Consider the following 27708-nt stretch of genomic DNA (forward strand, 5'->3'; position numbering starts at 1 on the left):
TTGTAAGGCAGCAATTGCTTACAGATGTTGTTGTCGGGTCAGAATGGATGACAGACTCTGGTTTTTCAGGGGGTGGGGAAAAAAACAAACAAAGCGCACAGTGTTTGTCTGAAGTTTACCCCTCACCACTTCCCCCTTGCCTTCCTTCCTTGGGGAGTTGGTAAAAATCAGCTCGCCCCCCTCTTTCTTTGAGCAGCACTACTCTCTTTGCATCACAGCTGACTTTACTGCCTTTGTATCCATGCGTGTTTACAGAGAGGAGGACGATTAAATAGTACAGTTGGGTAATTAGCTGCTCTTTATTGTAAAGAAAATCAGTCAGACTAAATATTTCCAGTAATTATCCAAGAATTACGGGGTCTAAGTAAAGGCTTTGTAACGGACCAAATGAAACTGTCCTATACTTTGTGTAAATGAGTGGTTGTGGTGTATCACCATGTTGTCTCCATAATCAGAGACCTCCATGACCTAGATACAGTTGAGCTTGTAGACAGCCTCTGAGGTGCTGAACTGAGCAGCATGTCTGCTAGACTGTTGGCTGAACCCCTTCTAAACCCACAGACAGTATTAACTTGAACCACCTTTATTCTTTGAAAGAAAAATTGCCCGGCACCATGATATTCCCAAAAGGGCCTTCAAACAACCCTTGTTTTTTCAGGACTGTGAATGTTTCTCTCTCTGTGGTATCCCCTTAAGGTTTCTCCTTTCTCTTTGGAAAGACTGCTAGAGTGGGATTATCAGTATATCCACAAGCTGCCTTTACTTCTATTCTGAGATATAAAACCTAGTCGGGATGTCCTGCCGCACTCTGTTTATAGAGTTGTTGCGTTTTTGACAAGAAGTCAGAAGCTTAGCGTGACAGCTGAAAACAGTCGCACTGAATTTTGGTTTTGGATGGATAGTTAGCGAGGAAGGAAATCAGGCCCCTGACAAGCAGATCAGAGCCCAGCAGGTTTGAGTTAAAATAAATCAGTGTGAGCTCCTGGCTTGACCCTCAGTGTTACTCTGGGCACCATGAAAAGGGAGGACTGGATCTGAAGTTTTCCTCACAGTCTATTTCTGAAGCATTCTACAGATAACATTAGAAAAAGTAAACTTATTGCTAACTTATTAATCTTCTAAACATATACTTAGTCTTTGCATTCACCGGGTTTATCTTCTGTTTTTTCTCCATTAGTTATCCCGTCTCCATGAGGTCTTGAGGAATGAACAATCGTCATGGAAACCCAGTCCCAGGCCAGTTCAGCAGCTGAGAAGAAGAAGAGGGTGGAGACCATCGTGGCTACCAAGGGCTCATTAGCACGAAGTGACATCAGTGAGAAAGCAGTGGCCTCCAGCACCACCTCAAACGGTACAAGTCACCTCTAACTGAGCTGCAGTAATTTATGCCAATAACCTTTTGATCTTTCGTAATATAGCCACAAGCCACCCCATTAGTCAGATTACTCTTTAAGTAATAAAAGTCCACAATTGAAGGAATGCAATGCACACAACTTATATTAAGGTGTTGTTTTTTCAGCTGGGACGACTGAAAATAAAAAGTGCATTCAGGTTAACCAGATCAGATAACAAATGTTATCCTAATGTGTGCATGAACATACTACTGAATGAAAATTTCCTATCCATTTTCATGTTTTATTTTGCTAGAGTCACAAAAGCTTTTGTTATTCAGCATTTTTTGGTCAGATGAATTTCAGACCTCTGTGAGTTTGGTTACAATATGTCACTTCCTGGCTGAAAAATTAAGTGCCAAAGCCCGCAGTTCCAAAAATAGCCACCAGCTCCAAACTGGAACTGGGTTACAGTTGTCTTAGACTTACAAGACCGGGTTTTACAGCAGAAATATGGATATGTACATATATGTACTTGGGAAAAGAGAAATTTAGTAGTTGGTTCTCAATAATAAATTTGATGCCCCGGTAAAGGTAAAAAAACAAAACAAAAAACCCCAAAATGATTGATGAACTTAAATATAAACTTCCTTATTAAGAAGTCATTTAAGTCATAGGCATAGTGTGGCAGTGCATATATTTAAAATGGACTGCTGCTGACAGGCAGCCTCATTACATACACTACACTTAAAGAAACAAGAACCTCTGAATGTTTGTATCAAAAGGTATTGCAAGCGTTGGGTTTGGTTCTAATTGTGTCACGGCCTAACATTTTGAATACTTATACCGGGATTATGCTTTCCGTATCCACAAGTTCCCTAGGATCCAATAGGATCCACTTGGGTCTGCATGATGTACATTTCATCATCAGATAGTTAGCATGAGGGTCTGTGAGGATGTCTGTTTTTTATGACCTTGCAGATTTGTCAGCAAAATTTACATTACAATGCATATGCCTCAGGAAGTGGAGTTCAACAAAGTGCTACAGGAATGACTACACATGCAGATCTCCAGCTGTCCAAGTCTACAGTGGAGTATACAGTGGTTCCTCGTTTATCGCGGGAGTTACGTACCAAAAATAACCCGCGATATGTGAAATCCGCGAAGTAGCCAACTTTATTTTTTACAATTATTATAGATGTTTTAAGGCTGTAAAACCCCTCACTACACACTTTATAAACTTTTCTCAGACAGGCATGGACATTTTCACGCTTTTCTCTCTTGTTTAAATACTCTCAAAGTTCAAACCTTCGTAGAAAAAAAGGTCCAGTATTATAGTCTGAAACCAAAGGCACCCGCAGCTGCCTTTGACGGTGCAAAACCTTTGGATGACTTTTGTTTTTACTCCCATATTTGATTTCTTTACCACTTTCCCGCTAGGCCACTATGTAACCGCTACCTGTCTGCTAGTCATAAATGAAGCTACTTGTACTAACAGGCCAACAAAGTAGTCAGTGTTCCAGTTTTTATGCATGTATTTTATTTGTATCTAACTTAGCATTAGTTAGCAGGTATCTGTTTCTGTGTGATGCATCCTTTCAGGCAATGGATGCACTTTGCTAACAAGCTAGCTTGTACTAGCTAATAACAAAGACATACGATCACATATTGGTCCATGAAATCACAACAATGACTGCTGCAAGGTCACAATAAAGTCCACAAAGGGTGACGTGATGGTGTCTACATCCATCTTCTATCTACAGTCTATATGTATCAGCGACCATCACTCAACATGTTTGAGCTGTAGGGCCACTGAACTAACCAGCGGTCCAACGATTATTATAGGACTTAAACGACCATCTAAAGATTTAGACACCCACTGTTTTTTTGACAAAACTCTTTCTTTATTTTCATGGCTAACAGTGAGTCAAATACAATGCTCACTGGTAGCAACTTTGACATGTTTACTTAGCAATGTCTTCAACACTTGCTATTAAAAGCTGCACGGAGCTTGTGCTTAATTAAGCTTGTCGTCATTCAGCCTTTCATTCCCAGTTCTGAGCCTTGGAGTAGAAATATTAGACTTTTTCTTTTGTTCAAATGAAAGTCATAACAAAATCGGAGCTGAGATCACCATGGCCTAAGCTGCAGCTGCGCTCATTAGCAGTGAGAGGATTTGGAAGGTTTTTGGGGGTATGGAGATTTGACTCTCGGAGGCAGAGCTGGTGGCCTGATAGAGTGTTTTGTGACTTCCTCTTCATTCTGCTGATGTCAAACATGATCATTCCAAGTGTGAACGGAAGACAAACAGTCTAGGAAGGGGTAAATAAGTCGCTGTGACTTGCTCTCCATATGGAAGTTATCACAGGAAGTAGGTAAACTAATGCATCCTGAAGCATCTTGGGAACACTCTCACTCTTACTCATTCCCAGATGGCTGGCTCTGTTTCATTCATTAAAGGGACAGTAAGAAAAAGTGTATTACGGAAAAAGCAAGGCTGTAATTTGGAACCGTGATTGTGGATTTTTCTTAGTAATGTGCTGATAATTACAGCTCTAAACGGCGCAAGGTTTGTCTTAAAAATCTCCCGTTTGCCACATCAGAGGGCGTGCTCCCCTAAAATACAGTAGTCCCATAACTCACTTGACGAGGGGAGGGATGATACTTATCTGTAGAGAAAGGTCCCTTTTAGATCCCAATCTTTCTCTTTTTTTCAATCATAAGATAGCTTACACATTCTTTGTGTGGTTATAATTACAGCACATTCCCCATTCGGCCCCAGAACTCATAACCTCTTATCAGGTGTAACCCTACACTCGCCTCAACTTTAACCCTCGTAGCCCCTGCCCCAATGCATCCATCCAAACAAAAGGTAATTGTGAGCAGCTGTGGAATCCCAGTGACTGGTTCATCTTATGAAGGGCCGGCAAAATATTTCCCCCCGTCAGGCAGAGTAGCGGCCCCTGATCTCAGCACAGCAGAAACCCCCACGGAGTGCCTGGCAATAGCGTGCTATGATAAGTTGTGAAAAGTGGAAAACAATTAGGGAGGGCAGGTGGACTGGTTAGTGCGCATGTTTCCAAATATATCTCTGCTACCAGGAAGCACAGCCGTCTTCTGTGACCGTGAATCAGCTCGGAAACAGGTATTGATCTGATCAGAGCTTATTAGTGATGATAACCATAAGCTGCAAAATCCTCCCTTCGTGTGCACTGCAGCGATAATTCCCAACTTAAGCATTCCTTGCTCCTTTGCTCTCTTCTCCCTAAGTTGGGTTTGTCCGGGATGAACAGGCCCCGGAGTAATTATTGAGTCCTGGTAGAGCGTTCCCACATGGTTAGCTAAATGGTGGCTTCATCCTGTGTACCATTCATCTCTGTGTCCCCTCCTTTTAGCAGTGACAGCTCAAAAGAGCCGACTGTGCCACAACAATGCTGTGATTGGTGCTCTTTAGGAGGGGTTTGGAGATGAGGGGGGGTGGGGGTGTAGGGGGGTGGGGGTGGGGGTGTCTCTCCCCGCCAATCCTCATCATTCAGTAGGCAGGTGGACCACAAAGTCCCTTGATTCTTTTGTTAGGTCCTACGATTAAAAAAAAGATGTCCATGCTCCTTGGTTGGATAAATCCTGTCGTCATGGGATAATTTGCTAATAAAAATAAATAAATAAATAACAGGGTGGGGGAGCTAAAGGACTGGTTATTTGCAAAGGAGAAAAAGAATGGTAAAAGTTTCTGGTTGGTTGGACGTTTATGATATGAGTGCTGCCGATCCGGGGAAGGAGAGGGAGCGAGTGTAAATAATAGGATGGGAATTGAAAAAGCGGGCTCAGTTTAGAAGATTGTCAGTGAACGCCGCTTCGACTGCAGAGCCTCTGCAAAGCATGTTATTAAGTGGGCGAGTTGGGATGCTTTAATGGGCGTGCTTAAAAGGGTGAGAGAGTGAGGGTCTCAGAAGGCAAACAAGTTAAGCCTTAAAGGGCAACAAATGTTAGGCTTTCGTGTAGGTTACTGCAGAAATCCCCAAGCAAATGGAGAGCGTGGCTAAAGTGTTTAAAGAAGAAAAGGAGCACTTGACTACACTGAAAAAAAAGGAAAAAAATCTTCAGATGGGCAGAGAAGGTTGAATGATACAGAGAGATGGGTGAGGAGGGGGGGGGGGGTGATAGAGGAAGAGTGAGGGGCCTCCTTCTTTTTAGGCAGCCATTTAAATGATCAACAGTAAATAGAGGGGAATGTCATCTGACAGAAATAAAGTTCCCGTTAACAGCAGGGATGGAAAGTAATTTACAGATACGCTGTCCCCGCCATCTTTGTGCCTCCCAGATAAGGTTTCATTTCAGAAACGGATAGGAGACATTTTCACTTACGGGCCCCCATTCTGGGACACCTGTGATAACAGCTTGTGGACCCCTAATTGAAAATGGGTTTCAAAATGGATTTTCACTTTTCTTCCTCCCTCTTCTCCCCCCTCTCCATTTGCTCCCTCCCTCATGACTAACCCCCTCCTCCCTCCATCCCCACGAACACCCAGCCCCCCTTTTTTTTCTTTCCTTGGCGTTCCCTTGTCGTTGGCAGAGGGAGGCAATATTGGAAGGACAGGAAGGGAGGGAGGCTTGAAATGGAGCACTGGGAGCGGATCATCCCTCAGCCCTTGTCACAGCTATGACAGCCGCATGATCCGTCTTATTAATGAAATCATTGATCACTTGATGGGACTCATAATCAACTGTTTCTCCACTGTGTCCTGCCCCATCTCCTCCCCCTCCTCCTCCCTCCTCATGCTGTCACCTCTGCTTTCCACTTTTTTGTCCCTGCTGCTTATCCCCCCCCCCCCCCCCCCACACACACACACACACACACACACTCACACACACACACACACACACACACACACAAAAAGAACAATACCTACCATAAAGGAAAGTTATTCATGAATGCATAAATTTAATAGGAACACTCAAACACAGCCTGACTATAACTGTTATCAGATGACTCAGCATAATCAGGAGATCTAACGGGAGGATTGATTCCTTAAATATTTTAAGTGCTGTTTTCTTTAACTGTTGTTTTTTTTTCTTTTCCTAAAAGGTGATCTGTGTCATTTGTATTTGTGCTATATGTTTTTTTATGGGGACCAAAGAGGAAGGCAGGGGTCTCTTCATGTTATCCTGCTGGGGGCTCTGCCTGTGGGAGCTAATGAGAAAGAACTGATGGAGGGATAAGGGACCTCATGGGAGCTCTGCGTGGCCCGTGGGTCAAACAGCACAATGGAGGAGGCGTTATAGACCTTGACATGCAGCCCCACACAGGAAAAGTGGCTTTAAGTGTCAAACGACCGCTGTATGCTACATGCATAATACATAGAAATGCATAAAAACACATTGTGTTAGAATTAGAAGGTATACATAGAAGGTGACAAAATGTAACCATAGCATGCTCTTTTATGATTACATTATGAGCTTTCAAAGATAAATATTGAAGCTACCTGTAGAATTGTAAAATCACCATGTGCACACGAGGCGGATGTGCTTTGCCTTCACTGGTGAGCCATAGCCATTTCATGGACTTCTGCACTGAAGGCAATTTCCTGCAGCAGCAGGAGGACAGACTTTGGCAGAGCCACCTCACAGGGGCCTGAGGCGCAGGATTAGCTTAGCCTCGCTGCTACTCAGGGCGGAGGGGAACCTCAGCAGCCCAACCCACTCCAGTGTTGCCTGGCCTCTCTCGTCTGGCACACTTCTGCCTGCCCAGATCTGCCTGCTGGGGCTTCGCTGCTCCCTCACTGCTGGAGGATGCATATAAGCCGTTGCCTCAAGACTTCTGAACACTGCAGTGGTGCCACCACAATTTAGCTGTAGTGGAATTGCATCTTTTTTTTTTTCCTTTTTTTTCACTTAGTGCTACTTGTTGTAGATAGAACAAAAATCAACTTAATTACAATGTAGATCTTCTTTTTGTGCTAGCCAGCTGTTACAACAACACTGGACTTAATATAGCAACTGCTGAGATCCACCACAGAGACAAGAGACAGGGCAAAAAACAAAAACAGGAAATGATAATCAATAGAAGCATCTCTGAATAAGCCACATGTTTTTACCGATTTGCAAAGGAAACTGAGTGAATGCACAGCAATAGTCTAAACCAGGAAGTCTGCAAACTGTATTAGATAAGGTCACCCCTTTTCCTTATCTTCGAGTAAGTTTGGCAATCTCAGCTTTTGTTTAAAATCTCAGTATTGTTTTTGACGTTAATGTTGTCTTTCAGCAATGATGCTGAATTCTGTGGGGTATTTTTTATGTGTGTGTATCTTTAGATACTAAAACAAATTGTAGTTAAATGATTCAGAATTCATGGCATGCATACATCTCAAGTCTTAGATTTTTAATATGTTGTGAGAGTTCGTGTCACAGCGGCTCCTTAAAAAAACAAAAACAAACCTGAGGTCATTTTTACCAGAAAGGCCCAGGGGTCAAAGGTCATGCAAGTCTAAACCAATGACCAGCCGTTTAATGACAGATCAGCTTGTCTCATGAGAGAGGATTGGTGCGTATTGACCGGCTTCACTCTGCTGAATCTACAGTCCTGCTGGCTCCTGCTGCTCCCCTCAGAGAGCGAGGCTGAAGGACGACTGGCGGCCTCGTAAACCCGTAAACCCATAAACCAATAAAGTGGGGAAACAGTAGTTGATTATTCTACCACTCTGCCCATTTGTCGGGAGGCATCAGTGGCCTCCCACCTGCCAGGAGGAACAAAGCAGGAGTGTCACGACCCAACTGGGAGGATTTATTGTGGCGTGTTTTTCTCTGTTTGGTTTGTTTGCTCTCTTCTCTTTGGATGAAGGAGCAACTAGTGGCCTTGCCACCAAGGTTGGATTTTATATAAAAGAAAAATAGGCTTCGATATTGTCTGTACAGTTTGATTTTATTTACAAAGATGTATTTATTATGCACAGTGAAACATTTTCAGAAATAGCTGGTTGGCTTATGAATAACCTGTGGATTCTTTGTTTTCTGCAAAATAAATATATAAATAAGCCAAAAAATATAAAATTATTAATATATTATAGAGTTGTGAAATCATATGTTATGTGCACAAAGAGCTAGAGTCAGTTTTTTTTAATATCTTTTATATTTTTTACCTTTGAGATGTACTTACTGCCTTTTATAATTAGCTTTTTGCATGAAAGATATTTCCAGGCCATTTGCTGCTCTGCGCTCTAAACTCACTGGATTAAATCAAGACATGCTTTCAGATTTGAGAGCGCAAAAGGCTCTGTACTCCCTAATCTCTCTCCCCTGACCTCTACACCCTCTGGGCCTTGACTCTCACCCTTCCCTGTGCTTTCCCTCCCCTTTCTCTGCCCAACTCTCTCCCTTCCAGTGCGAAAGAGGAGCTAGGATCAAAGGCCATAAACCATGGCAGTGATTTCTGGTGATTGATTAGAAGCAGAGGTTGAGAAGCAGCAACTCTCTCCTCTCAGTTCTTCCCACCCTCCGGTGCTGTGCACGTATTCTCCCAGGGCTCTCGTAAATAGCTCGGGCTTTAAGTGTGAAAAGAGTTGCCACGATTGGCAGACAGAACCCAGAGAACACATCCGTGCTGAAGCGGCTTGGCCAGTTTTTCTGCCTTTTCTTTCTGGACGGCAGAGGGGGTGTCAGTTGATAAGAACCATTTGTTGTCTTGCTCGGATCTGAGGAGGGACAGTGTAATCCCTTCGCCCTGGTCTGTTCGCAGACCTGGAGGAAAAGAGCAGAGGAGAGGAGGAGGAATTGATTTTCAGAGTGAGGGCATGCGGAGAATTGAACTCAGATGTGTAGCACAGACAGGGTTTGAAAGAAGCTTTCTACTTGCGGGGAAACAAATGTCTGTAGCTTACAGCAGAGGAGGCCGTGCAATTTGAACTTGAGCAAGTCCTTCTAATGTTAATCAATTGCATAGCTGTCTTTCACCATTCCCGCCTCCCGCCCGCTCTGCCTCCCTCCCCTGTCCCGCGCACAACTCAGCCCTGAGGCCTCTTGACAAGCAAGTGGTCCTGTAAAGGCATTTTAATAGGCCACGGTCATTCAGTGGCATGGAGATGAATGCTTGAACTAGATCTCCAGCATGCGTGCTTTTGCACAGACACAAATACACTTGGATCTTCCGGTCTTTGCTACCCTGCATGATCTCACCTGGAGCTGTGAGTCTAATGATGTTCAGAGTGTGGGCCTTGCAGCGACAGCTCCGGTCCCGGGGAGATGTGTCTCATGTCAGACTTTGCGCCAGACAGACTCCAATGAGGAAGGCGGGGGGAGGTGGTTGTGGTGGTGGTGGTGGGGTGGGTGTTCTGCATTGCAGCTGGAGCGAGGCCAAAACTAAAAGTGCAATTCTCTGATGGTTTTGTCTCTCCTCTGTGGTATTTACGCAGTGATTGAGCGCATTTTTGGGTGTCATGGAGTATCTCATTACGCCCTTAAAAGCTTTTTGTCCGTCCACATGTTCTAAGATATGTACACAAGCGTTGCAGACTGTGGAAACTCAGTCATGCGTGCTTGCAGACACCCTCGTTTTCTCTCACTTTTCTCAGCGGCACCAAAACTGTACACGCACATTTGGTGCAGCTGGAGGATGGGGCCGTCGTTATTAACTGTTTGGCGACCTCATGACTTCATCTTCGGTGCTGTCAGAGGCGGCCCACATTATGTCTCTGCTCGGCTCAATGGGCTCTTTGTTCTGGCTTGGCTCTGGAGGAGCTCAGCATGGGGCTGCGTGAGTCCAACAGTCCCACTGCGGCCCAAAGGGGGGAGGGAGAAGGATGGAGGTGCTGGGAGGTAGTGGATGAAGAGAGGCAGAAAATGCAAGGGGAAAGGGATGAGAGGAGATGGAGGAAGACTGAGAAGATTTGGGGAAGACATGGGAACAGGAAGTAGGCTTGGAGTGTGAACTGAAGGCCAGGAGTGAGTGAAAATGCACTAAAGGAGTTGGGGCGTTGAGAGGGAAAATTGGGGGACTTAAGGATGGAGAGGAAAAAGAAAAGCAACAGGCTACAGGTGAATCCCGTGGTAGCCTTAAGCATTTTAAGTCAGCTTTCCCTCATCACACCAATTCATTCCAGTTCGAGCAGCGGTTTATGATGGCAATGTGTCACATGAGCTCCAACGGCTGAGTGTGGGATTAATGTAAAAGTAATGCAGAGATTAGAGAAGGAGGATTCCAGTGGTGGGAATGACAGGAGAGGTCATACATGAGAGGAGCTTATTACTGAGAGGGGACATCCACAGGAAGGGGAGATGCAGGGGGGAATAGTCGGGGAAATGGGAAGTGAGGTAAATGGACGCAGTGTAGACGGAGGAGATTTGATGAGAAAAAACCGAGGAGTGAAAAGGTCGAGAAAACAAACACGAGGACAGACTGCAATACATCTGGTCAAATAGACCAGACCATCATCATAGTTTCATTTTAAGAAAAGCTAAGTATCCATTAAAAAGTTTATTTTTGTAACAATGTGGCCAAAGATGCTTGTTCCACTTTTCACATTTTAAGTATTTGTATTTGCATCCCCTTCATCGTCCTCAAAACACAACTTGCTCCATGAGAAGTGAGTCCTTCACATATAAATATTACAGTTTTGGTGCTCTAAATATAACTGCAGCTAAACTTGGGAGATGGTTCTTTGGAGTAGATTTATTCATATTGCATATTTCTCTAGAACAAGTAACAATACAATTTTTCCACAATGTCTCAGTTCACCCAAAACATTGCGTTGACTTTACTGACTGGACGTTTCTTTCCCCAGTACTCGTCTGAAGTGGATTTAAATTTTAAAGTCTTGGACTTTAAAATTATGTTTTTTGTGTCTTGAGTGACATGTGACACAAACAATCTTTAACTTCCGGGATCCTCTCAGATAAACATTCCCTATACTCCATACTACACTTTACGTTAAACGAGCATATAGCCCCTCAGTCATACTTTACGCATCCTGTCTGATCTAACCTGTGACATATGAGACAATTTCTCCAGCAGCTAGTCCCATAAATTGTCCACACCTGCAAGTTTCACTGTGTATTGTGCTTTCTCTCGCATTACAGAGGCATTTATCTAATCACATAGAAATCTTGTGCTTTTTCATTTCCTCGCTCACCTCCAACCTTCAGCCCCTTCCCAACAGACAGTGGTTAAGTCTGTTTGGCCAACATGGCAGATCCTCTAATCTGCAGGGCTTTCCCTGCCTGCAGCAGACACTATAATGAAGTTGTCCACATCTCACCTTTATTTTGAGAAGGAGAGGGCTAAACTACCCTCTGTTATTGCACTCCCGCTGATATCACACATTGGGGGCAGGTGAGGGTCAGGTCTTCTGTAGGAAATGTGGCCTGACTATTAAGCGTCATACAATGACAGCATGTTGGAAAATCTTTATGAAGTGAACTGTTAACTGCTCAGTCTTGACGATTAAACTGGAAAATGGGCCAATGTTATTTTAGATAATTACAGTTGCAAAAGTAAAGTGTTGATTCACTTTTTTGAAGCCAGGGTGGATTAACGTGCGTGCCAAAGAACAGCCCCTCATTGTGGGAGCACAGTGAAGTGAGTCTGTTGAGTTGTGTTATTTTTATGGCATTTGGCTTGTAGTTTGGAATTCTGATTGTCATGGTCTCTGAAAAAAAAAGACCTTTGCGTTTAAATGTGATGGGTTAGAAACTGTAAGCATTACCAGCTGCAGCATCAAAGCTCCAGGCATGCTGTTCGTTTAACCCAGATCCGTCACACTCACATGTAGCCCCCGATTCAACCTGTAATGTAGACATTCAGCAGAAAGCATGAGACTGGGACTAATGCAGATTTATGGTTGCAAATTAACTCCCCTCAAAACTCCCAAACTGTGATATGTCAACGATTGCTAGCTAAATTTAAATATATTTGGAGAGGTACGTTAAATAAACACACGTAAACGTATCCCTGTAGGTTTGCTTCACTTACGTTGGTTGACTGTTCAGTTTCACAGGTATGACAAGTTTGAAATCAGCAGTTCATTCATCTTGCAGCTTAAACAGAAAATGATTTAACTGCGACAGCTGAATTGTGATTGGGGAAAGTGATGACAGAAAGCAGGAGGAGGCAGAAAAAGGGTATTCGCATGAGGTGTTTGGTGAGATAAACTAAATCACGAGCTACTCCGTGAGAAACTTGCATGAGTCCAAAACTGAATCTACTCCACTGGCCTGCTAAATTGCATTGCAATGGTTGATTGCTTGTTATGTAGCATGCAACATTAGCAAGCTAAACAAAAGTCAGCCAACAGTTTGCACAAACTAAGATAAGAAACTTGAATTATGTCCAAACCTTATGCTTCTCAACAAGCTTAGCCTGAACACAACAAAGCTTACTTTGGAGGAAAGAATGTTTGCAGTGTGTTTAAATACAGGCCAGTAAACCCCCTTTAGAAATGTACCGATGCGGTGACTAGCTTGCTAGTGCTGTATGCTATGTGAAGCAAACTCTTGATAAAACAGTATTTAGTCAGTCATTTGCCCTTCAGGGTGTAACTCCAGACTGCTTGCTGTGATGCTATCCCCTGCTGTATGCTAAGCATCGACACTAGCAGCTTTCACTGCGTTCCGGTTGAAGTCGGAAGTCAGAATTTTCAAGACAGAAAGTTGGAACAACCCCACCAACATGACTAAGTAAGCCAAGATGGCGGCTGTAGAACAGTAAACACTAAAACTGTAAGGGTTAGATTTATTAAGCAAGGCTGAGCGTGGTTAAGCAATCCCCAAATAGTGCTTATAGATGTGGTTAATTTTACGGGTCATTTACAAAAGTTACGTCGTTTTGGAAACAAGGTTATTAGTTAATTAAAATATCAAGCGCAAAAAATAAGACGCTTCTTTCTTGCATTAAATATTGACAAACTTAGCACTAAACTGTGTGTTGCTCACGTTAATAAATGATTGATTTAAATATTTTCTTTGCATGCTGACAAGAAAAACTCTGCAAAATACATACGCAACAGGTCAGTTACAAAATTCTCAAAATACAATGTGCTCTCTACGTAAATATTGACAGTACTTTTAAAAAAATGCTAAAATCCAGTTTTGTGCTCGCGTAACACGCTGGTATATTTAGTCCTTTAAAGAAGAGCATTAATGAGGGTCTATTCAAGAGTGTGCTGCAGAGGTGCTAAGTGTAAGAAAAAAAAAGCTTTGTTCTGTATTTCTTGTGGTGGATGAATGTTCTACCTTTCTGAGGAGCTCAATTCCGCAATTAAGTCATTCCCAGCTTCAGCATCTGACTCCTGAGGCAAATGTAACGCAGCATTTGTCGCTGTATTGCTGTAACTGTAACATGTGGTAGTTTCCTAATCTGGAGAGCTTGAGGTTGTGATCCTATAGTCCTTTTTTGAAGTAAGGTATACCTATTCTTCTTGATTTCTCTTGACATCTCCCCACATTCATTTCATGAGAAGCCAACAAACCTTTCTTTGCCATCTCTTTTTTTCTTGCTACTGCTATTTTTTTTTTTTAATTTATAAATGAAAAAACTGGTTGCTTTCAACCTAAATGAGCCCCAGCAGTTTTTTTTCTTTTTTCTGAAAGAAGTACTGTGCATCCTGCAGTAGGGAACGTGCACAAAGCTGTGACCCACCCTAAAACTGCACGATAATTTGTGCGGTGGAAAATGGTCTACTCAGTCACTGAAATAGGATGAAGACGATCAGCTTTCTTCCTACTGTTACAGCATTTTTAAATCATTTGGGAAGTGCTTTTTAAATACAGTTTCCAAAGTAGAGGCTTCTGAAACGACTTCACCTATTTATAAGGTGCATAGTAAAAGAGGAAACGGTCATAACCATGATAAAAGCCACAAGCTGACATGTGTTTGAGTAGCAATAGAGCTGTACTATTTGTACAAGTGTTTCTGGCATTTTGACCTCGTCAGATGCAGTTTAAATTGGATGCGGTATAAATGATGTTCAAGCTTGACTCTCAAAAAAGTTTCACCTCTGTTTACTTAGCTGCTTTGCAGGTGTGAGAAGAGATCATCAGTAAAAGCACAGGCAGTGAATTAGACAGACAGATCTGAACATCCACGGGCTTAATCACCATGGAGGAGGGAGTGAGGGAGGGAGAGAGTCCACTCTGGACTTAGATGTTCACTAGTCATTGATAAAGTGCTTAGCAGCAAGAAAATTAATGAATCCGGCCTGACTGGTGGAGCGGGGGGGTTTGGGTTGGAACGGGTGGGAGAGGAGGAGGGGTGTGTACGGGGGGGTAATCCTGTTCCAGCTAAATGGCTGATCTCTCTCATTCCTCAGATATCAAATGTCAAAAGTTAAATTAGCCTGCTAGCCTCAGATACGAGTTAACATGCTTTTAAACGGGTCGCGGGGCGACGATTTCTGTCTCCTCTGGGAGGGCGGGCAGGTGCCTTTGAAGTGTCTAATTATCCAACTCCCAGTAAGTGTGGGCAAACTATCTTAATGGGGTTCTCAATGTCTCAATGCATTGCACTAAAAGGCTCTTACAAACCTTTACCCCAATGTGTGGATGTGTTTCTCTACGCAAAAACTCATTTTGTTTACATGAGAGGATTTGAATTATAAATGCACAAGGTTTGCGCTAATAAAAGCTGATTATTCATGCTTAGAGCTTTATAAATTCTCGTTCTATACTAAAAGGTGAGATATAGCCACAGTGGAATTTTGGATCATGTTTGATGTGCTTGAAATTACTGTATTATTTTTTTTTATAATTTTATCCCAACTGTTGGCTCTGCATTTCTTTGCTTTGGCTGGATATTCATTTCTCTTGGCCGTTCCTAATCTGAGTGCCACAGACTTGGTCCGGATCACTGTGGTGTCAGAAGCGGGATTCCAGTGCTATGGCCCAGTGGAAAGCTGGCCCACTCTGGTCTGGTGGGCAGTGTGCCCAGATCCACCCTCGAAGACAAACTATCCCATGCGGACATGACTATACCCTCATCTGCCCTAGCACATAATCATTTTATATTGTTGCGGAGGACATTATAAAGGTCTAACAGGTTATGGCTGATGATAGCTGGCTTGTGACAGTCTGAAGCAATGCTAATACAGTCTATGAATCAATCAGAGCACTAAATGGCATCTTTTTGCTTTGAAGCCTTGATCAAATGCATCTCTCGGTGTTTGATTCCTCAAAGAATACAGGCCAAGGTGCCCTTTGAGTGAAAAACCTTAAAAGCTGTAACTATCCGTGGTCAAAAAGGCATCAGTGTGCTTTTTACAGTCAGGGCTTTCAGCTCTCTCACTGCGATGCTCATTGCTCCCTTACAATGTGGCCCTGATGAAATGGTAGTGGGGTTTCGGGCAGCTCTACGGTGGGCCTGTGCCCCTAATGGGTGAATAAGGGGTAGCTTAGGGCAGGCGGAGGCTTGGCACGACACAACCCTGCTGTGAGGCTGATTTGAGGTGAGCGCAAGGAAAGAGAAAGGAGCCAAGCAGGCTTTGATTTGCCCCTCCCCAGCCCCGGGGCCTGGAGGCTGGGACTGCAAGATGCTGAGGCTCTGGGTGCGTCCCAGAAGACCCCCGGCGGCAGAGAGAGCAAGCTGGGACCGCGAGTGGTGGAGCAGGGGGCTGGGGCGTAGGCTGCCGAGAGCCAAATTGAGATGTGGGAGTCGTCAAATTTGCCTAGATGAATATTGAAGAGGGCATTTGCGGACGCTGTGTGGGAAATCAGCCGCCGACAATAGACTGCTAACCAGGAGAGGGAACATCCTGACCTCTCTCTGCAATTCGTCCAAGCATCAATCAGGCAGTGATAGTTAAATAATGTACCACAGCGGGTTCACTCTGCAGAGACAGAATCAAACACGAGTGCAGAGAGGGAGCTAACTTTTATATTTGCTGAAGTTCCCCAGACGTTTAGACTGGGGGATTGCTAACTATCCTGCCCACAGATATCAGAGTAATGACCTCATTCTGCCTTCTGACATTTAGATGTCTTTGTTAAGGAAGTTGCTCGAAAGTCAACCTTTTTAGTCAGATACATCAAGGCTCGCTAACCTTCACATAATGCATAACTGAACCTTGTTCTGTGGAAGGCCCCGAGCTCCTTGTGGCATTGAGCCTATCAGCCAAGAAGTTGATCAGAAAAATACCTCACACAATTGCAGTAATCCCCTGCGCGCTTGCTGTTGGGTTTGGTAGAGCTTGAACGGTCTCTCGCTCTCTCCCTCGTATTTCAGCCTGCACTAATCGTGAATGATTCCCTCTGTCTTTAGCTCCAATGCCAGGGCCGGTGAATCAGGTACATAAGCCTAAGCTGCTTGGAGAGGTAGTCTTATTAAACTCTAGCCAGCTGCTGGAATTTTTCTTCCCCCTCTCATTGTTAATTGGGGAGTCTTGAGTCTTTCCCGGGAGTTGATTTGCAAGAGAAAGAAAAAGGGAGCAAGAGATTATTGCACAGGAGGAGAGGAGCTTTGAAGAAGTGTTTTGTGATTTCACCGCATATCCTCCACTCCTCTTCTCCTTGTTCGCTCTCCATGTGCTCCCCAGCCAAAACGTGTTTGTGCCACTGACAAACAGCGCTTTGAGAAGTTCGAAGGTGGAATACAGCGCATGTCTGGCTTTGGCTCAGAGGTACAAGAACACCCCTTCTGATATTTTGGGCTTTTAGAAAAAGTGGTAACTGGGGATGGGGGGAACTACAGTGCGCAATGGCCCTTTGTACAACATGCGTGTCCCAACTTTGGAGACTCTGACTGAGTTCAAGCCGGAAGGCGAATCAGACGGTTGGGAGTGAGGGGCCGATTGGCATGTGGAGGAACAACAGTCCTCGTTCTTAACCTGCGCCTCTAGAAAATGCCTTCAAAAACAACAAGCTGAGCGTTTTGTTTCACTTGCTATTTCTTTGAATTGGCTGGGTATCCTTAACTTTAGCCCCCCTCTTGTCCCAGGGCCCAGCTCTCAGAGGTACTGGCCCCACTCCATATCTCATTATCTCTTTCAAAATTTCATTTTGTCATTGCATCCACGCTGTCTTTTATACTGCCATATTAAAGGCCATGCATAGGGTTTTCTTGAAAGGTATTTGAACCAGAATCCTACAATAGACACCCCAGACAAGAGGAAAAAAGGGAGAAACCTGGGTTTTAGGATTTAATGAGCGGCTTGCTGGGGGTGAAAGAAGGATAGAAACCAAGTGAGTGAGAGCAATACAGAGTGCATTTGTAGAGGGTCAGAGAGAGAGAGAGAGAGAAGGAGGAGAAAGAGTAGTAAGGGAGGAAGAATGCAGGAATGGAGCACCAGGTACCATTATAGTGGCAGAGAAAGCTCCTGAAATACTAGAGCTGGGGCGTGTGCTCTGATCAGGACGGCAGTGAGCACAATTACCTTCTTTTCAAATCCTTCAGTGACACTGCGGGAGGAAGGAGGACTTTGAAACTTGAAAGGCAGGAGCTCGCTTTCAACCTCAAACGCGAGCAGGAAAGGGCTCTGAAATTTGTTCAGTGCTCCCCATCCACCATTAGCTTGTTTCTTCCTCTCGCCTCCAGGCATTTAAGCGCTTTTTGAAAAGATGTTAAGAAATTCAATCACCATAGAGAGAGCGGGATAGTTCTTTTTTCTGTTTTTTTGAGAGGCATGCTTTTCCTCTGGTCCACAGAGGACCGGCCTGCTGCTTTTGTGTTGGGCTGAATAGACCTGCAAACTGGTAGAGGACTGGATGCGGCAACCATGGGAAAAGAGAGGGAAATAAAAGAGGAATGAAAAATGAGGGAGGGAAAAGGGGAAAGGGTCTGCTGGGCTGATGGTCAGAGTTGGAGAAGTGTTGCAGGGTTGAACTTTTCAAAGTTGCATGTGTTTACCTGTGTCTTCTCTGTCTTCATTACCTCATTTCTTGACAGATGCTCAACACGTTAGAAGGATGTAAAAAGTTTCCACTCGCCAGGTACAAGCAGCATAGAAGAAAAACCTTACCAAAGACTCGCTTTCCTCCACTGAGGAGTCAAGGAGTCAATTGACCCTTGTGCTGCAGAGTGTTTGTTTAACTCTTTAAGGTCCTATGAACTGATGTAATGAACTCCCTCTAGGTGGTATATGGTAGAATGATGAAACCCACCCAGGGCTTGCTGGGGTGACTGGAGGGGGGATGGTGGTACTGTGACAGTGCTGTGATTGAACTATTAGTCGCTTGACCTCCCTTTAGGGAGAAAGACACATCTGAATAGCGGTGGGGGTCACCGAGAAAGTAAAAGGAAAGAAAAAGACAGAACACGAAAGATCGAGGACAAGAAGAGTAGTGCTCACTGAAATAGTTGGCAAATAGAAATGTAAAGTATATATATATATTTTTTTAAAGTAAACGCTTGAGCTTCCTTTGTAGTTTTTCATAACTTCACGCTACACCATGTCAAGCCCCAGTGATGAATGTATTTATAAAACATCAAATATATGTATGAAAGTACAAAAACGAGCTCATGAATATGTAGAAAGTTTCTACTTTCCCAGATGTAATGCTAGATTTTTCTGGATGTTAAAGAATTGCGCGTGCACAGTAGGAGCCGGAGCAGCACACAGCCACACGCTCTGCCCTTAGCATCGCTCGCTCCCCGCATAGTTTACAGTCTCGACTTCCTCAATTCATGTCAGGAGATGAACCCAATTCTGAAATCCCTTTATGTTAATATTGCGCTTTGCAAGCGCAGACCTATTAATCCAGCTTTAACCGTATAAGTTGCATTATTCCCTTAATAAGATCACTGGCTGTGCAGTATAGGATTAAATACTTATATCATAACTGACACTGTCATTTCCCGGGGATGAGAGCGCCTTGCTTCTCTGGTTGTCAGTTCCGCGTTAAGAATCCTTGAAACTGCTGCCAGTGCTGCACGAGGGCACGCTGGTCCAAACGCAGGTAATGGATGTGGGAGAGTGAAGGGAATAAAAGCAGGACCCTTGGGTTGCTCCTCCTGCTCTCTCGCTCTCTTCGCCTCTCTCAATCTCATTCTCCCTCTCTGTTTTTCTCTCTTAACCTCCTCCTTTCTGATCGCTTCTCTTCTTCTGTGAAGTGCTACAGCTCTATAGCAGCACTCTTCAGTGCTTAAGGTAGTGCGCTCTTTAATCTGGCCCTCGCCTCTGTTTCTTAATTGGCAGTTGGATGCTGTTGGGTTGCGGCACATAGTGGGGGAGCTGCTCACGCTGTTAGGCTGCTAATACTGCAGTACCTCTGGCGCCAGCACAACGGTATTTTGCCAGGTTCCCGGTGAGAAACGTTAATACAAGAAAGAACATTGGAGTGTACTGATGACCAGCAGCCTTAGTGGTGAACTCATAATTGCATATAACCCGGGCTGAACATGGAGACCTGTGGGCAACACAAGCTGGAACTGAAGGATTTGGCTCAGGGCAAAAAAGCAAGGGCTTGCTCTTGACAAATGATGATTTTTTTTGAATCTATAACATACAGATGTCTCAGTTCAAAGCAAAACCTAAGAAAGTACCCAAGTCCCTAAGATCACGTGTTATTGAAGATCATTTGGAATTCATGTGCTATGCAGTGAAAACAAATGTTTTGACCCTTTTGATAGTGCAAAATGTCAAAATATATATAAACAAAATAATGCTTAAAATAGGCCACGTACAAACAATCACACTCTTTTAAGGTCTGGCCTGCCTATCTAGTTAGCATGTCACCAGTGATTTTCCACAAACTACAAACAAATTAAAGTGCTGTTCACTAAAATATCCCAGTTCAGTCTGCCCCTGAGCATCATGACGTTCGGGCCTAAATCATCAGGCAGGATTTATGTCCTCCTGTTTTAAAGATTAAATCAACCCAGTTGGAAAAAAAATGACATACTTTTAATGGCATGTTTCTTTCTGAGTTAGTCTCTGTGGTATCAGACTACAGAAAGGGCTAATACCAGGTCACGAGGATAACTGACCCTTATATATGTCATCTCAGAGGTCAAGCCAAGGGGTCAGAGGTCAGGTCTTTCTGGTGGAGCTTAGCCCTTGAACTCAGCTCCACATTTATCCGCTTTATACAGCATACCAAGCAGCTTTCTCCAGAGGGCCTCCTAATTTTCCCCTTAGACACAGATAGAAAAAGAGAAAAAGATTTAGTTTAAGAGTGAAAGGTGGGGGTTGGTTGGAGACTGAAGCAGGGTGGGGTTGGTGTAGCCAATGATGCTTGCTAACGGGCATCTTTGAATGCTGACTGAACGCCTGAGTTGTTTTCTTCATGAGAATTTATTTTTATATAAAAAGAGCAGACAGATGTGAATTTAAGCACATGTTCAGATGTGTGAGTTTGGAATCTTTTCCTCCATGGTGTCCGTTTGCTCATACGCTGACTGCTTCTGAACTCTCATATCCAGGGGTTGAAGGAAGGCAGATTTACCGTAGGTTTCAGGTGTGCAAAGCTGATCTCCGGCTCCTCCTTTTATCAGCTCCCCCACTACGTGAGCAGCGTTCATAGCTACAGCTTTTTTTCTGATATCTGTTTAAAAGAAAAATGTGTTGCCCTTCCAAATTTATAACACTGGATTCTTCTCCTGTCTTTCTGTCTTCATGTCCACGCAGAGGACGAGAGTTCAGGCACGCCTTACCACCGTGAGAGGCGCAACGCCATCAGCTCTCAGGTCCCGACGCCTGGCGCCCCTGATAGAAGCATAAATGAGGAGCCCTCTACGTCTACAGAGGAACGCCCTTCCCTGCTCAAGAAGGAGCAGCACGGTTCCCTGCCACATCTGGCTGACCATGCACTTCCATACCGGGGCACGCTGTTTGCAATGGACCCCCGCAACGGCTACCTAGACTCGCACTATCGTAAGTCCGCGAGCCACAAACACAAGAGCTGCTCACTTAATTTTAAAATGGTAAACTTGAAACTTTAATGTGTAAAGTTGAGAAGCTACACAGCTCAAGGACATGCTTGCAGAACCCGTAATGCTGAAGCCAAGTTTCCCTTTTTTACTGTAGGTGAGAGGCAGGGCCGCCAGATGCTTGATTAAGTCTGACAGATTAGCCCTTCTCTTACACTCCGTCTCTCCTCTGCACACAGATACAGGCACACACACTTGTGAACGCACGCACGCACCCTCGCCTTGTGTTGCGCTTGGGAAGTTAGTATGGGGAACGGCCAGCGTAGCTTCTTAATTCCCTCATTAGGGGCCTGTCTGAACACAGTACTCCGCTTTCTCTCATCAACACACACTTCAAAGCCCAAAAGCAACGCAGAGTCAAACCTCACCACCCCCTACTCTGCCTCTCGGTCTCTCTGGGACTCAGAGACTGTATGAGAGAAAGGCAGAGGAAGACACAGAGAGGGAGAGAGTGCGAGAGAGACTCACAGAGACAAAGCCCGAGAGAATCGGGTGAAGGAAGGAAGCTGGCAAAGATAATTCCAAGAAAAGGTGAGACACATAGCGGCGGTTAAGTAAAAGAAACGCTGGAGAAGGGTGTTTGGAGAGCAAAGGGGCTGATTTGGAAATTAATCTGGTGGCCAGGACTTTAACTGCAGACAAGGATTTGATGTGATAGCTTGTTTAGTTTGGTTATACTGGCGCTGAAAGGGAGCAGGAGGAGTGCGCCAGAAGGATTTTAATCCAGCGGCAGTAATGAAAGTCCAGTGGACCCTAACCTTATACTGTAACTCTATTTATTCAGCCACTTCATTAACTGCTTCTCCATCGTGGTTGGGTGCCTGAGAGTCATCAAGGTGCCTCTTTAAGGTAAAGGTTACTTAAAACCAGGCAGTTCTCTGGACAGAACCCTCGAGGGCAGAACATTACTGCCCATTACATCCTGACCTAACTCAGCAACACTGCCACTTCTCATTTTATGTATGTGTGTGGGTATGTGTGAAGGAACTCTGGTGGTTCCAGACCACTGAAGCCTTGGGGTAGGAGTCAGGAAGGTTGGAGGGGTGGGGGTTGGGGGGAGGGGGTTAAGTCTGAGGCTTGGGGTCATGTGGAAAAGTCACAGTCTTGAAATGGAGAGTTCAAAAGCAGCAGGAAAAGTCAAAAGGGCTGTAGAGCTTCAAGAGGAATTCTTCGTGCACGAGGACTCGAGAGGGTGGAAGACTGCAGACGTATGGAGCAGACTGGAGTAGAGGACTGTGATAGCAGTGATGCTGGGATGTGTAGGCACGTGTAGGCATGATGCACAGACATTTTAGTCTCCCTCTGCAGCAAGGTTCTTGCAGTTTTTGGTTTTTCAAGACAAGGATTTACTATGTTTCTCTCTTTTCTGGTGTCGACCAGGAAAAACAAACAATTTACATATCATGTTGGGATCTGCGAAATTATCACAGGCATGATGAAAATATTAATAAACTAAGAAAAACAACACAAATATTTAAGAATTACACAAAAAGTTGATTCCCGGTGTTCAGGGAAGAATGAAAACACCAACAAGGTCGGTGTCAGTGACTTCTGGTGTTTTTCATTGATGTTTCTATGATCTCTCCTTTGCTCAGGAAGACTTATGATTTGAGATGAGAGCATTGCTGTGTAAAACACCTCCTCCTGGCCCCAGGTGTTGAGGACATGGGGAGTTCCTAAAGGCAGCGGTCCCATTCTGTCTGATTGAACCCAGTACCAGAGCTCAATCCCCATGAGCTCTGACGATCTAAGGGTCAGCAGATCGAAAGGGGTCCCCCTTAAACCTCTGCCACCCCCTCCCCAACCCCTGCTCTTCGGCTGCTTTGAACCAGGAGCCTATAGCATCTGTCGCCACTCCTGCACCACAAGGTGTAAAAAGCTACGGGCTCCTGTTCTGGTTTCTGGTTCAGTACACAATTGAGCACACATATTTGCACACACACACACACACACACGCACACACTTAATTCTCCTGTGGCAGTCCCTCTCTATGAGGGCTTTGTCACCTCCTTAATTCATCCCAGGTGTGTGCGTGTGTGTGATGGAGAGGGGGCCCTAAGCCGTTGTGCTGCGCTTGCACAGCGCTCCACGCCATGCAGCAGACAGCCAGGTAAATCCGATTACTCTTACCGCTAGTGTGTGTCAGTGCTTAATGTGCCTAAATGCGATGGCACCTGCAGCCTCCCCACACCTGGCCGATGGGTCGTTAACATGGTGGCGAAGCTCTGGGAGGTGTGGGAGTCGAGCAACCACAAGAGACCGAAAGAGGGGTTTATCTTCAGGGCCTCGCGCTCTGAGTAAATCTGCGCTATTCACCCAGACTTGTGATCTCCCACTCTTCTTATGTCCTTGGCCTAAGTCTCTGTTTACTCTGGTTTTAACACCCACTTCAGCGCAGAAAAGAGGAGGCACCAAGGAAACATTGCTCCTATTGTTAGCATTAGCTAATCGTGGTGATGCCTGAGTCTTAGCCGCTTTTCTTGGGCAAACACTGGATAAGAGTCCATATCCTTCTTACCACAACGCTAATACATGAGGCTTTGCTGCAGGATAAGGAGAAAGGATTGAGATGAGGATTAATGAGGGAGAAGTCTTTTTTTTTAAGATCTTTAATTGTGTAGAAGTGTGAATGCGACGCTGTGCGCTGACATCTGTCTACATTGTGTGCTGATTAGCCGGTCAGTGGTCGTGCAGCAACAGTGAGCCCACTTGCTGGCGACGCATCTCTGCTTCCTCCAAAGGGATCCTCTTTTTTTTCTTTTTTAAAGTTTCTCATCTTTCCCTTCTTTGCCAGCCTAAACACATCTATGGAGGGACTTAAATCGCGTGCTTTTCAATGGCTTTCTTACAAATGTTGAAACTACTCTGAATGGTTAATGAATGCAACCAGTGAATTTGCAAAGCTTTAGAGATGATGCTAAAGAATTTCGTCCCTGAAGTGAGAAGTTTTGTTGCTGTGTTATATCTAGTCTGGGCAGAGCAGGCACAGCAAGTATCTTCAGGCTGTGATGGATAACTATCAGTTCAATAGTCTTTGGTTTAGCTCCTTAAAAATCTAGCCTAGATCTGGCTGCAAGGGCTTAATCCCCACACACCAAAGCCTTGCTGTCCTTGACTGATCTCAGAAACCAATTGAGCTAAGAACAGGCGGTGGAGGTATGGATCTTTTGGCCGGAGGAATCCTGCTCTCTGATCCTGGTCAAAGGTGACTGCGTGGATCATACTGGCCCTGTGTTTGGGGAAAGCTACCGGGAACGCTGAGCCGTGGTGTAAAACCTGTTCCATGCTTTTATGGTTATAGGGAGAGGGGGGTGGGTGTCCAGTGACAGGGGTTAAACTCTGAACCGCTGCGCCGAGCTGATCTCAGGTCTACTCGGCCGTAGCACGCTAGCCGCTGCCCCGGCGTCATTCTGTCTGCCTCTATATCAAAATGCAGCTGACCACCGAACTGAATTAGCTGTCATCAAACTGTACGTGATCCACACAACAATGGCCCTGGCCTCGCTACAGTTAATTACAGTCCTTGGTCGCTCACTTTGTATGGACTGCACAGGGCCTTTCTATACGTGGCAGAGAGAGGAAGCACTGTGCGCTATGTATAATGTAAAGTATAAAGTGTGTGCATGTGTACGAGGAGAAAAAAGTAGCAGAGTGCTCTCACAGAACAAACTTTCTGATCTCTTGTTGGTTTAAATGTGACAACGGGCTTGGATGCAGGTTCAAACATCCTCCCCCCTCAAACAACTGAGGAGAGCCTGGGGTGAGAGGACACGTGCCTGTTTCAAGGGTAAGTGTTTGTCTTTGTGATTGTTTCAATATTGGCTTTTTGAGCGTGGTGGCATGGTGCAGTCCCCCAGTGGTGTGCCGGCACAGAGAAGCCTGGGGCACACTGCAGGCGATGGAAAGGGATCTCTTCCATCCACCTCCTTTCATCAAAAAAGAACAACATGGGCCTGTGCTCTGCCATGGCCCCTTGGTCCAGCACACCAGGGATAATCAGATGATCCCCTTTTATACAGCTTATTAGAGGCATCTCGCACCGTAAGATAGGCAGTATTCTCACATGCATGTGCCTCTTTGTAGTTCTTGATGATTTAAGAGGGTTAAGCGGAGTTTGAAGTGCTTCAAGAATGCACTTTCATACCATCTTAAGGTCATGCGGCGCTTTTACCACAAAGCTGATGTGTGTGTCTGTGTGAAAACGGCATATCTCTGAACAGTAGCAGTTCCTATTAACAATGACGAGATTAAATGTGAAGGAGCTAAGAAGAATTAAGAAGAATTTCTAGAGGACTGAAGATGTTCTCAGTGTTTCTCAGTGGCGTTGTAGCATCATCTGCCAGTGTGTTTACCCTCTTTTCCAATGTGATTGGTTAATCGAGTCGCAGATGCAAATAGGAACAATGGCGCTTTGTCGACGGGAAAGCTTAAAAATGAAGATTTGTTGTGTCTTGTCCATCCAAAAGGAGAATAAACACTCCCTCCTGCTTACATTAAGCACCAAATTATGAAAAGAAGAAGACTAAATACCCATGAGGGCTTCTCCTCAGCTCTCCGGTTAAAGCCACAATATCACAAGATTTTCCTCTCCGCTTTGAGTTACCCCGTATTCACCAGTATGATAGAGTCCGACATGTTTCTTCTGAATCCATATCTCATCACTTTTTTTTTCATTTGCATTCCTCTCACATAGTGCCAAAGATAAGCACCCTTATCCCGCCAACCAACAACCCGTATCTTGCTCTTGTCTCTGGAGGGTCACAAGTATATATTGTTCTACATGAAGAAGAGGTTGATGAACATAGTATAATTAAAATGTTTCTAACGGCGTGGTGAAGTGGAAGATATCGCTGGAGAGAGGAGAAAGACGGAAAGGGAGGCATGGCTGAGTATGAGGGTGTAAGTGAGACAGAGGGCTAAGAAGGAGAGAGAAGAGCAGGAGAGAGTGTAGGGGGTGGGGGGTGTAACAAAGCAGAAAATGAAGAGAGACATAAAAGAATGGGAGCTCAAGGAGGTCAGGCCCATCACAGGCTTTAGTGTTGCTTTCAAAGATGCCTGGGACAGGTGGCAGCTCCAGACAATCTCGCACCACAGAGCAGCATCCTCTCAGGACGAGATAAGGGATTCCTCCATCCAGGCACCCTCCTCCCACCTCTCCTGCGTGCACACACGGACACACCCCACCTCCCTCATGCCCACCCCTCCTCCCCTCCCTCCCATCTCGGGGTTCTCCCAGACGGGCCGCTTTGATGTGGCTCAGTGTGAGCGGGCAGCTGTAGGCCACGGGGCTGCAGCAGCGCTGCTGGGCCACTGGGCCGGCGGACCGTTGGGATCCGACTGGAGCGCGGCTCAATCAGCAGGGCTCTCCGGTGCCCGGCACTTTCAGGTCTCATTAAAGCGCTCCGGCAGGGTTAATCCTCTTTAAGGTTTACATGGGCCTCCGTTTGTCTCTCTGCCCAGACTGAGGGAACCCCTGGGCGCCACCTGCGTGACAAAGACTCAAATCACTGTGACACAACTTCCCTCCGTCTGTACTCCTCCACACCCCTTGTATGTTCTTCTCATTCCTCCCTCTTTTCCTGCATCCGTCCCCTGTGCATTCCGCCTCCTTGTTCCTGCCATTCCCTTGATAGTACCTAGGCCTGGTTCTGAGTCTTTTAGGATTATTTGGGTGGAATCTGTTGACAGCAGTGTAGTAAATGGATTACAACTTTGTCCTTGTTTAGGGATGCTGTGAGGAGGGAAAGAGGGAGAGATCGGGGAGGATGTGCTTTGAATAACGAGAGAGGCAAAGAAACAGAGATAGACAGAAACTGGGATTAACTGAAGGAATTAGGAATACAATGCAAGAGTGAGAGGGTGAAAGAGAGGGTAAGGTGACAGCAAAGCACACTGTACAAAGAGTGAAGAGGAAGGAGACTCAGAGTTACAGATGGTGTTTTACTCATAAGACCCAAATGGTCCAGAGGCATCAAACTGTATTTGGTCTTACAGAGCCCAGGAGCCATTTGTCTGATTGTTGTAACACTGGGCTTTGTCTTTACTCTGTGACACGTAGTTTCCTTCCACTCGCCTCAAATAATGGCCACATACCTCTAGAGACCTGAGCAGACTTTGTCTAATGTCTGGATTCAGTGGAAGATAGAGCAACAGCCACTCAACCCAGGGAGAAAAAGCCATTTCTGAGCTAGATATTTAAAGGACTGCACTGGTAGTTTTGAATGTTTATGGTGATAAAAGATTTGGGCAATCAAGTGGTGCTGCATTGGTTAGCACTTGTGCCTCACAGAAAGAAGGCCATGGGGTTGAAACTGCCTGCCAGCTGGAGCCTTTCTGTGTGGAGTTTGAGTGTATGGGTTCTCTCTGGGAACTCCCGTCTTCCTCCCACAGTCCAAAAATGTGCATGTTAGGTTAATGGGTGATCCCAAATTGGCTGGTGGTGTGAATGTGAGTTATCTGTCTCTCTGTTAGTCCTACGATAGCTGTTCAGGTCATACGCTGCCTTTCGCCCTGTGTCAGCAGGGATAGCCTGCA

The 27708-nt window shown here is 45.0% G+C and overlaps 1 protein-coding gene across 1 annotated transcript in view; it reads left to right on the forward strand.

The window, feature by feature from the left end:
- Nucleotides 1-27708, forward strand: part of gli3 (GLI family zinc finger 3) — a 97766-nt gene that overhangs the window by 16295 nt on the left and 53763 nt on the right. Inside the window, exons 2-3 of the mRNA XM_084939645.1 lie at nucleotides 1178-1351; nucleotides 20873-21118. Coding sequence (XP_084795771.1) covers nucleotides 1219-1351; nucleotides 20873-21118 — 379 coding nt within the window. The 5' untranslated portion in view covers nucleotides 1178-1218. The remainder of the gene's footprint in view (nucleotides 1-1177; nucleotides 1352-20872; nucleotides 21119-27708) is intronic.

Source organism: Perissodus microlepis, chromosome 9 (assembly GCF_051167445.1).
Source record: "Perissodus microlepis isolate ML-2025 ecotype Zambia chromosome 9, ASM5116744v1, whole genome shotgun sequence".
NCBI classification, from domain to species: domain Eukaryota; kingdom Metazoa; phylum Chordata; class Actinopteri; order Cichliformes; family Cichlidae; genus Perissodus; species Perissodus microlepis.